The sequence below is a fragment of the Elephantulus edwardii genome, unplaced genomic scaffold (genome assembly GCF_000299155.1).
Source record: "Elephantulus edwardii isolate Elephantulus edwardi_28Jun2011 unplaced genomic scaffold, EleEdw1.0 scaffold00041, whole genome shotgun sequence".
NCBI lineage: Eukaryota > Metazoa > Chordata > Mammalia > Macroscelidea > Macroscelididae > Elephantulus > Elephantulus edwardii.
The window spans coordinates 7,156,266-7,168,218 of record NW_006399791.1 but is presented as its reverse complement, the minus strand read 5'-3'; the positions used below and the strand labels follow the sequence as shown (position 1 = coordinate 7,168,218).

Sequence of the window (11,953 nt, the reverse complement as noted above, 5' to 3'; positions counted from 1 at the left end):
GTTTCTGTGATATTTGCAATGTATGTTTTGGAGGAAGTTAAATGTTGCATTCTCACTTCATTTCCTCCTTGATTAATGAATACTAGCAGTTCTATTATGTGGAAAATAAAGTAAAATATAGCAGTCTACTGGTGCCTTCTGGTATGGGAGGGTTTACCTGGAAACCCAGAAAGTGAGACGGGTAATCATTAAATAATAGAAGGAATAGAGGAATCACCAAGAAAATTCCCCTTGTTGATCACCCTGCCTAATGGTAAGAGTTTTGTCAGCTAAAGATCAGTCCTTTAGTTACTCAGTCTCTGAAAGGGATATAGAACAGAGATTTGACAAAAATTGCTAAGCAGGGAAAGGCATTTGGGTCCTCAGCATAAACTCCAGCTGCTTCCTAATGCTTAAATTGTCTGATTTCACCATTTTTACCAGATTTCTGTAAGGATGCCACAAGGTGGGCAGAACACATAATATCTTACAAATAATGCAATAGCGTGAAAGATTTTTGGTTATGTCCCACGCCACATGGTTGCTAATCAAACATAGCAGACTGGGACTTTTAACCTAATTCTGATATTCTCTAAAACAAAATATCCGGAATTGAATATTCCTAGCATAATTCTTAAAAATTTACTGATGCTCGTAGAGAACTTTGTTTCTAGGTAGAATTGGACGTAAGCAAGCAGTATAATCCAGTGAGAATTTTCATGTCTCATTAACAATTTACCAGCAAGAATTAGTCAAAATTTAAGGATATGATAATAAAATGAAAACACTTATGGTCCATGTAAGAAGAGCAAGGGCCATGTGGAAATGGCTGTTTCTGACCTTTATCAACTTCACAAAGTGCAATTGTCCCCATCAACATTACCACTACAAAGTCAGTTCCCATGGGGTTAGACATTTTCCCACACCTCTTTTCTACCCATTCCAGCACCCATCTTAACTACTGGATCCAGAATCAGGTATGACATCTTAGGCCACACGAAACCATATTGAAGTCAAAAGGTATAGTCAGTATTGTTTGCTAAAGCCACCTCAGCCTCTGCTATGGCTGCTGTCTGTAAGCCTTAGTCTGACTGGTGCAGCAATCTCTGGCCCCAAAAACATGTTGATTCTCTTGGTGCTGCTTTGCTAGTGGTGAAATTCTCAAGTTCTGCTGCTGTAGCCACTCAGTTCCCTGTGGATAAGCTAACATACTGCATATTTCCAACCGGCAAAATCAAATAGCTAGGGAAGCCATTTTTTTTAAAATTGAAAAATTATAGAAGCAAATAATCTCCAGTTGTTGTCAACAGTTCATAATAAAGACATATTTCATAGTGTATTTCTCTCTTTAATTATATTCCAGCAGCAGGTGGGATATTTCCTTGGCAATGGGAAGTAGAAATACTTTATGGACTGTATAAGCTAGTCTCCTTGTATACAAACTAAGCATTTCCTCCTCAAAAAAATCATACTAAAAAATTAAAAGATCACAGATACATTTAAGGATCCCCTACTGGTCACCAAGCCGAAATAACTGTTCACTCCTACCTGCTTACAAGGCTGGCTCTAGTTTCTGAATTAGGTCATGACCAGTGCCTACTTGATATCTAAGAGCTTTATTTAGTCCAAGCTGAAGTGCTCACTAACCATAACGAGTGACAACAAAGTCCGTCATGGCAAGTTTCTGACTTGATATTTGTGTAACCAAGGTAAAGCCAAAGAGCTACAATGCAGTACAGGAAGACAAAGACTGCCAATGTAACAGAACTGTGCAGAGAGAGTAATCTGCCCTAAGACCTTAATTGTTTCATTTTACTTCACATACTTTTCCTGCTGGAGCATCCTGAAATGATGCCTGATTCAACCTGAATGGGGAACCCAAAGTGGCTGTAATAGTGCTATTGTCATTAATTTTAGGGCAGTTCACTTAGGATTTCGTGTTTTGCCCTTGAAACCTCCACAAGTGGCGAAAGCAAAGATGGATGCAGTTCACTCGGAGACTTTGTAGGGAAGCCATTTTGAACAATAAACCACCACTTAACTTGAATGTTGATTCAGTATAAATGTCCAAGTCTGATCAGATGCCAGCCAAAATTCATACATCTACATGCTGGTGATAATAGCAATTATGAGAGAATGACATTTGACTTGCCTTTACTACCCTTCGTGTTTATGAAAAGCTTACCATTAAAAAAAAATAAGGGAGCTTTAATGGTTTGGGAAAAGTGCAGACAAGTGTTTGGAGGCAAGGATGGCAAAACTTGTCACATACTTTGGGCATATTGCTAGGAGTTACTCCTTGGAAAGGAACATAATGCCTGGAAGGGTAGAAGATCAGTTGAGATAGCAGAAGACCCTAAATGAATAGATTGAAACAGTGACTAGAGCAGTGGACTCAAGTGTATCAGATGTAACAGGGTAGGACAGGGTTCAGATTTGTTCATAGGGTCGCTGTGAGTCGTCCTCAACAGCCAGTAACAACTAGTGTTTAGTGGTAAGGAGTTCATGCTCTCAAGCCAAAGACAGTTGAATCCCCTTGCCCTACTTAAGGACTGATCTGTGTTATGCAGATGACACAACCCTGCTTGCTGAAACTGAGGAGGACCTGATGCACTTGCTGCAGAGGGTCAAGGACTGCAGCCTTCAATGTCAAGAAGACAAAGATTCTCACCACTGGACCAATTGGTAGCATCAGGATGGATGGTGAAGAGATTGAGATTGTTCACAGCTTTAGTCTGCTTGGCTCCACAATCAACACTCTTGGCATCAGCAGTCAGGAAATTAAAAGACGTATTGTGATGGGAAAGTCTGCTGTTAGAGACCTCTCTAAAGTACTGAAGAGCAACGGTATGTCTCTGGAGACTAAGGTGCATCTGGTACAGGCCATGGTCTTTGTAATCACATGTTATGCATCAGAGCTGGACAATGACCAGGGAGGATAGAAGGAGAATTGATGCTTTTGAGCTTTGGTGTTGGAGAAGAGTGCTCAGGGTACCATGGACTGCTAAGAAAACAAACAGATTCATCCTGGAGAGGGTTAAATCTGGCTGCTCCTTGGAGGCAAGGATTCTTAGGCTTCATCTGACATACTTTGGTCATGTGGTAAGGAGGAACCATCCTTGTTGAAGGACCTCATGCTTGGGAGGGTGGAGGGCAAGTGCAGGAGGGGAAGGCCCTCTGGGAGGTGGATTGATTTGGTGACTGGGGCAATCGGGATTAGTGTATCGGAGACAATGAGATTGGCACAGGACAGAGCAGAGTTTAGGGCTGTTGTACATAGGGTCGCTGTGAGTCGCAAGCGACTCGGCAGCACATAACAACATACAGATAATGCATAACTACAATTAAGTGTTCAGGAATTCCCATTCTTCCTAGTATTATCATATGTTAGGATCCACACAGTCAAATGCCTTTTATAGTCCATAAAACACAGACATACGTTTGTTATTAGTATATCTACTTTCAGGCAAAACCAATCTGACATCAGCAATGACATATGGGGTCCTTTTTAAAAAAAAATAGAGCTTGAATTTCTGGCAGTTCCTTGTCAGTGTATGGCTGCATAATTATCTTCAGCATAATTTTACATGTAAGTGATATTACTGACATTATTCAATAATTTGCACATTCTCCTGGCACCTGGTCCAGGCCATGATGTTTTCAGTCAACTCATAGGTGTACAAAACCCAAACAATGAGAAAGGTTAAAGGATTGATGCCTTTGAATTATGTTTGCAAAGAAAATGGAACATGCTGTGGTGGTTAGAGTCAACAAAATTCTGCCTTTTAAGAACTGCACTTGTTAGGGAGCTCTGATGGCCTAGTGGCAAGAAGCTGCACTACAATCCCAGAGGTACATGGTTCAAATCCACCAGATGCTCTGCTGGAGAAGGAGGGACAATCTCCTCCTGTACCAGTCTGATTTGACTGTATACACATACAAAATAATGTTTTTTTAAAAAGCACAAATTTTTTTTTAAAAAAAGAACAGCACTTGCAATACTCCTTGGAAGTAAAAATGACAAGACTGTCTCATTATAGTATAGTGGATTTATTGTCCCAAATTCGTAGCCCATTGCCTTTTGACTTTCTGTCACATAAGTGGGTGGAAACATGAGTAAGGTGTATTTACTACTGATGAGGAGGACATTGGTCAGTCTTGCCAAGTTTAAATGACAAGGTTTAGTGACAGAAAATTATAGTTTCACTATCAGCAAGAAAGCAGCAGAGAATGTAGCTCACATCTATCCTTTTGGGCCACAGAGATTGCTGTGCCAGTCAGGCCAGAATCAAGATCAGCAGCAACAGTAGCAGAGAACCAGGGACTGATGTGAAACAGTGGTGACCTGGGGCTGCTTCTCCATGTATTCAACACCAGGAGTCTTCACCCAAGCTTGCTGGAGTAGAGGGAAGCATCAAAATTATCAGTACTAAGAGCTTTGAAACAGTGACCTAAAGCCATGAGACGGAAAGTCAAAGAACTTTGAGAAGTTGTCCTGACTGAAGAATTGTACCTGTTGCCAACTTGAGTTCTTACCTGTTAACTTCTCTAATGAGCCCCTTAAACGTGAATATGGTTTTCTATGGGCATTGCAATAGAGTATAAAATCCAGTGAGGGCCATTGGAGGGACAGTTGATGCCAGAACTGGCAGGAATAGGCACAGGGGTGGAGGAACAGTTGTAAGCAAACACAGGATTAGAACCTGGAATGTGAGAAGAATGAATGTAGGGAAATTGGATATTGTTAAGAAACAGAATACATAAGTAATGACATGATATTGGCACAATGAGATGAATTAGCATGGGATATTTTGAATAAGAGAATCGTATGATCTATTATGCCAGATATGAAAAGGTGAGAAAAAATAGGTCATTTATAGATCCATCTTGAAATATAATTATTATGAGCAGCAGGATAATATCCATATGCATATAATGAAGTCCAGTGAAGACCACTATCATTCAGTATATGCACCAACACCTAGAGCCAAAGAAAAGGAAATAAAAGATTTCTGCCAACTTTTGCAGTCAGAAATTGATTGAACATGCAACCAACATGCATTAGTAATGATGGACGACTGTAATGCAAAAATTAGAAACAGAGAGGAAGCATCAGTAGTCAGAAAACATGGACGTGGTGACAAAAATGAGGCTAGACAGCAAGCTCTGGTGGCCCAGTAGCAGGAATCTGTGCTGCAATCCCAAAGGAGTGTGGTTCAAATCCACGAGATGTTCTGCTGGAGAAGGAGGAGATTGTGCCAGTCGGATCCGATTTGACGGTACACCACAAGACAAAAAAAAAATAAGGCAAGAGAATGATAAAACTTTGTACAATCAATGATTTATTAATTGCAAATGCCATTTTATAAGAAACACAAGTGATGACTGTACACGTGGACCTAGCCAGGAATCAAATTGATTACATTTGGATCACTGGAGAAGCTCAACAAGTCCAGGTGCAGATTGTGGAACAGACCATCAACTACTGATATGCAAGTTCAAACTAAAGCTAAAGAAAGCTAAATCCACAGGAAACAAAATTTGACCTTGAGTCTATCCCTGCTAAATTTAAAAACTATCTCAGGAACAGACTTTTTTTTTAATCAATAAAAATCCCACAATTTATCGATGTCAGGGTACCTTTAAATACCTCTGATAAGAATCGGGGACATATTTGGAGCCGTGAACACTAATGAACAAAGACCAGAAGAGCTGTGGGAGAATATCAAGAATATCAACCACAAAGAAAGCAAAAGATCATTACAAAGACAGGAGGAAGAAAAGACCAAGAAAATCACACTGGAGGGCTGAGAAGCCAAAGTCAAGGGAAGGCAGCAGGAAGTTAAGGAGCTGAACAGAAGATTTCAAAGGGCAGCTAGGGAAGACAAAGCAAAGTATTACAATGAAATGTGCAAGGAGCTGGAGTCAGAAAATCAAAAGGACCGAACTTGCTTGGCATTTCTTAAGCTGAAGGAACTAAGAACAAATTCAAGCCTTGATTTGCAATACTTAAGCAGGCTACGGGCAGAATATTGGATGGTCCAGGAAGCATTAAAAGAAAATGGAAGATGTGAGGTAAAAAAGGAGAACCAGATGAAGTGAAAGGAAGGAGTTTATTATCAACTCTTGAGTGAAGTTCCACAGCCCCAGGCCACAGGAAGGCAGCATGGGTATGGAAAGTCACATGTGGGGAAACTACAACAAAAGTTTTATATACAGAGGTTAGAGGTAGGCTGGCTATTCGGTGGTCAGCTCTCTGTAGAGGATGCTGATTGGATTCCCTCTGCGTTCCCATGTATGGAGCCACTCAGGACACTCAGGTGGGTTGTGTTAACGCTCACATGTGGCTGGTAGTCGTGCTCTCTTCTGATTGGCTGCAGCCATCTTACTCTAGGCTGATTGGAATGTCTCCCAGGAAGTGCATCAGTATGTAATGTTGCCTACCTTCCAGATAGCCTTCAGAAGGAATACACAGTCGCTGAACTAAAAAGAACTGGTTGACACAGAAGAATTTCATGAAACAACATGATATAGAAGCAACGGTGATGAAGGAATAAGTTTAAGCTGCTCTGAAGGAACTGGCAAAAAACAAGACCTCAGGAATTGATGGAATACCAATTGACATATTTCAACAAAGAGACATTGCTCAAGACGTGCTCACCAGCTGTGTCAAGGAGTCTGGAGGACAACTACCTAGAAAAATGACTAGAAGACATCCATGTTTATTCCTATTGCAAAAAAAAAAGTGACCTGACAGTGTAGAAATTATTGACTAATATCACTAACATCACATGCAAGCAAAATCCTGCTGAAGATTACCCAAAAACAACTAGAACAGTACAGTGACACAAATACAAGCTGGGTTTAGAAGAGGCCGTGGCACTAGTGACATTATTGTCCAGGTCAGATGGATCTTGGCAGAAAGCAAAGGAACGTTTATCTGTGTTTCATGACTATGCAGAAGCATTGGACTGTGTGGATCACAACAACTGGTGGCTAACTTTGAGAAGAATGGGAATCCCAGGATATTTGATTATGCTCATCAAAACCTATACTTGGATCAAGAATGAGTCATCAGAACAGAGCAAGGAAACACTACATTGTTCAAAATCAGGAAAGGAGTGCATCATGGATGCATACTGTCTCCATATCTTTGCAATCTATATGCAGAACAAATCATTCAGGAGGCTGGACTTTGTGAGGAGGAATGTAGCATCAGGATTGAAGGAAGACTCATTAACAACCTATGCAGTTGTTGCAACCTTGCTTGCTGAAACTGAGGAGGACTTGAAGCATGTGCTGCAGAAGGTCAAAGACTGAAGGATTGAAGCTCCAACATCAAGAAGACAAAGATTCTCACCACTGGGAGAAGAGATTGAGGTTATTAACAATTTCAGCTTGCTTTACTCCACAATCAACACTCTTGGCACTAGCAGTCAGGAAATCAAAAGATTGATTGCATTGGGGAAGACTGCTATCAGAGACCTCTCCAAAATGCTAAAGAGCAATGATGTCAGTCTAGAGACTAAGATATGCCTGACCTAGGCCAAAGTCTTCTCAATTACTTGCTGTGCATCAGAGAGCTGAACAATAACTAAAGGTGATAGAATCCTTACTGGGATAATGGGAGTAGGTGTGCCACAGTTAGTGAGTCTGGCTCAGGACAGGGCGGGGTTTAGAGGGTACACAGGGCCTCTATAAGTCTCAGATAACCCAATGAAACATAACAACAATAGGTACAAGGGTATGAGAGGCATGTTTGACCTCATTACTTGTGATCAGGCAAGAACAGTCCCTGGAGAAGGGAATCATGCTTGGTAAAGAGCAAAAAAAAAAAAAAATAAAAAGGAAGAGCCTCAACAGGATGGATTAATAGTGTCTGCAGCAATGGTCTCAGCACAGGAATGGCTGCAAGAAGGGCACAGGAGTGGGCAGGGTTTTGTTCTGTTGTGAGCAGAATTGTGATCACTCATAATCAACGTGATGGCAGCTATCAACAGTGATATGAAAGTCAAAATCTTCAGTATGGATTACATCTCAACATGAAAAGAAAAATCCTCACCACTGGGCCAATAAGCTACATCATGATAAATGGAGAAAAGATTGAAGCTGCAAGGATTTCCTTTGACGAGTACCCATATCAGCACCCATGGAAACAGCTGTGAAGAAATCAAATGGCATTACATTGGGCAAATCTGCTGCTTAGAATTTCTTTAAAATGCTGCAAAACAAGGATGTCACTTTAAAGAAAAGGTGTGCTTTGCAGAGTGCCACTTTTGAAGCTCCTGACTTAAGGTCTAAGTTGCTTTATACTGCTCACTAAATGCTATTCCATAAAGGCCTGCCTGGCATGTCTAGAGATAAGTTCCACTCAGAATCTCTACCCAGTCTCAAGGAAACTGCTTCTTTCTATAGCTCAGTGTCTGTAATTCAAGGTCTTAGGGAGTGTTCCTCATTCCTGCAGCATACTGATATCTTGAGGCTGAGTTTCCACAGTAACCCAGCCTACGTAATATACCTAGGCAAATTCCTATAAAAGCCTGAAAAAAACTTTAATAAAGTGGGACTTGATCAGGAATCTGTCTTGTCCCCATTCTTTTCACCACTTGTCCCTTTTCATCCCCACTCTCCCTCCTTTAGGGTCTGTGTTGACGTCCCCGCTGGCCAGGGCAGTGCTTAACTCAAGCCATAATATTTTCATGTGCCTTATATGCATGTGAAAATCAGACACTGAATAAGGAAGATTAAAGAAAAACTGATGCTTTTGAATTGTGATACTGGCAAGGAATATTAAATATACACCATGGACTGTTGGAAGAACAAACAAATCTGCCTTGTAAGAAATGCAGCCAGAATACTTATTAGATGGGAGAATGGGAAGACTTTTATTTCACATACTCTGGATGTGATAATAGGAGAGGCCAGTCTCTAAAGAAAGACATTGTGCTTAGAAATGTGGAGGGCCAGCAAAAGAGGAAGACCTTCAGTAAGGTGGATTGGCAGTGACCCTAACTATGTTTAAGCAGAGAAGAGGTGGTGAGAATGGCACAGTATTAGATGGGGTTTCATTCTGTTGTACGTACAATCACTATGAGTGGTAGCAGCAGAAAGGATGGCACCTAAAAACAGTAACAGAAGATGGAGTGGGAGGTGCTCAGCATAAAAATACTAGATAACTCCAACTCAATTTAGGCATGAAAAGCTTTTTTGGCTTTTTGTTTAGCTTTGTATTATAAAGCTTTTTAAACATACAAAAGTAGACCATTATAATGCTAATGCATTCCTGGGTTCTCTACAGAAGAAACTCATTAGAGAGATGGATTTATCTCAAAGAAATGGTGTACATACTTCCAGGTACTTCTAAGTCACCTATGTGGTCAGATGTCAAGTAACAGGATAATTTCAAAGAACCAAATCCAAGATCGACAGGTCAGGGTGCTGGCTTCAGAAGCTGTTCAAACCATGCAATATGGCAGCAAGCAATGTGCCAGCCTGCTGGCTCACATCCAAAGAACCAATGGGCAGAGGAGTTGATCCAGCTACATGATTTAAATCAAGGAAAAAGTACACTAGTTTTGTCAGGGTATAACTGAGGTAGGTGTGTCAGAGTCAGTGAGAATGGCTCAGGATAGGGCAGGGTTCAGAACTATTACACTTTGGCAACTCAATGGCACAAAACATATATATGTCAGGCCAATTATTTTTTTTAAAAAATGTATACTTTGTGCTTGCTTCGGCAGCACATAACTAAAACTGGAACAGTAACAGAGAAGATTAGCACAAGAGGAGATTGCCCCTCCTTCTCCAGCAAAGCATCTGGTGGATTCAAACTGTATATCTCTGGGATTGCAGTGCAGCTTCTTGACACTAGGCCACCAGAGCTCCCTTAAGCATTCCATATTTTTTTATAAAAAGAAGAAAATGTATACTTCATTTGGTATTAACAGGTTTGAACATTTTTTTTTTAAATTTCCATTCATTCATTCAATTGATTGGCTGCTCATAGCAGATCTCATGGTGAAGGTGATTGCATTATATGAGGCTACATCATAATTACCAGATCAGAGAATCATGTGCAATCAAGGTGACATACCTGCTTAACATCACCAAATTTTATCAACGAATAACCCATCTTTTTTTACCAGTCATTCATACCTGCTTTTCATTTCCCTACTTGGATTTAAAAAAAAAAACCACCTCGACATCCCATTATTTCATCTGCAGATACTTTATTATGTATCTTTAAGAGTTAAGGTGGAAAAAAAAAGAGTTAAGGTGCAAAATAATTTTTTATAAAAAGAGTTAAGTTACAACAATGAATAAAAAAAATTTTTACAAATGAGTGTGAATGATCCAAGGAAATTGCAATTACAATGTTATGAAACAAGACATGATGAATGATAAATGAAATTGTAATTATAATGCTATAAAACAAAATGTATATGAATTAAAAACTAATATGATTTGTAAACTCTAAAATAAAAATTAAAAAGAGTCAAGGACTTCTTTTTAGCAGACATAACAAAACAAGCATTTATTATACCTTGATATTTTTTGTCATTTCTTTATTGGATATTAACCTGGCAGTGTTCTTTGCTCATTTAATAAAAGAATTTTATAGCTAACTTCTTGAACTAGAATCTAAACAAGATCCACACACTGCACTTGTTTATACGTTTCTAATTTTTCTTGATTTTAAAATGATTTATCCTATTTTTCCACCTTGTCATTAATGTTAAGTAGACATGTCATTTGTCCTACATAATTTCTTACATTTTTTATTTGACTGGTTTCATCCCTTTGAAGTATTTTAAAACATGTTCCTGTAACCCATCTCTATATTTCTAGAAATCGTCTATATTTCTAGAAATCTTGACGTTTGATTTGGTTTAATTTTGGCAATAGTTGATACTCTTCAATGTGCATCTCACCAGATGATAAAATGCCATGGTTAATCAGCGAATTCAGGTATAAGCAGTCTGATGCGTCCATGATACCTTTCAAAAGTGTTCTAGCCCGCTCACAGAGTTGTGAAATAAGATAGATATACATATATATCCTAGCCATTCCCTGAAACTTCCCTCTTTTCTCCGCCCAGCCAATTCCTGTCCCCCAAAACAATCACTTTTCTGATTTTTTTATAAATATCCTGTTCTAGAACTTCATACAAATGTCATTATAAGTATATACCTTTGTGTCTGGCTGATCTCCCTGATTCAGTTATTTCTATTACACGAATATGCCAGCTCATCCATTTTTCCCATGAAGGGCGTCAAAGAGCTGCTCCTATTGGCTCCTAACGCGCCTGCCGCCCGCCCCCTACGCTTCCGTCTAGTGTCACCCCTCTGGCCTGCTTCAAAAGCTGGGACGGCTTAGCTCGTCGCTGATTTGTGGAGTTGCTTTGACTGGCAGACAAAGTCCCCAGTGATCAGTGACCTTCAGGGCTCCGAGTCGGTTTCATCCATTTCCCTAAGTTTTTGAGAATGGAGCAAGTGTCCAAATTCCCCCCCCCTAGGAAAGCTAAGAGAATTAGGTGTATCATTAAGCTTTAATTTAAAGCATAATAATTTTGTCATAGGAAAGATCGTCCAAGGCCAAGAAGGAGAGCGGAAATTAGACGCGCTGCCTCCAGTTTGTAATTGTCCCTTCCAGGATGCCGTCGCCTTTCCGGGGCCGCTGAGCTTCCGGGAGTTCTCGGAAGTGGCTTCCCTTTTTGATAGAAGGCGGGGTGCTGCTCTCATTCGGTGAGGTCTGTGTGGTGTAGACCGAAATCCTGCGGGGGGACAGGTCAGGCAAGGAGGGGACAGAGCCGGGCACGGCGACTGCAGAGACAGAGGTTCTCCGAGGCTGCTACGGTCTGACCAGGAAGCTATCATTCATTATTTGTTCACAGCTGAGGAGCGAGGATTTCTTGGGAGTCCGTGTCTAAATCTGAAAAATTGTCTCGCTTTGCTTAACCCTGGGCTGCTGCCGG

At 40.4% G+C, this 11,953-nt stretch overlaps 1 protein-coding gene across 1 annotated transcript in view; it reads left to right on the top strand.

Annotated features, from left to right (window-relative positions):
• NGRN (neugrin, neurite outgrowth associated) overlaps positions 1–11,727 on the top strand; it is a 17,031-nt gene extending 5,304 nt beyond the window's left edge. Inside the window, exons 4-6 of the mRNA XM_006885215.1 lie at positions 424–445; positions 926–956; positions 11,632–11,727. Coding sequence (XP_006885277.1) covers positions 424–445; positions 926–956; positions 11,632–11,727 — 149 coding nt within the window. The remainder of the gene's footprint in view (positions 1–423; positions 446–925; positions 957–11,631) is intronic.
• Positions 11,728–11,953: the final 226 nt, after the last annotated feature.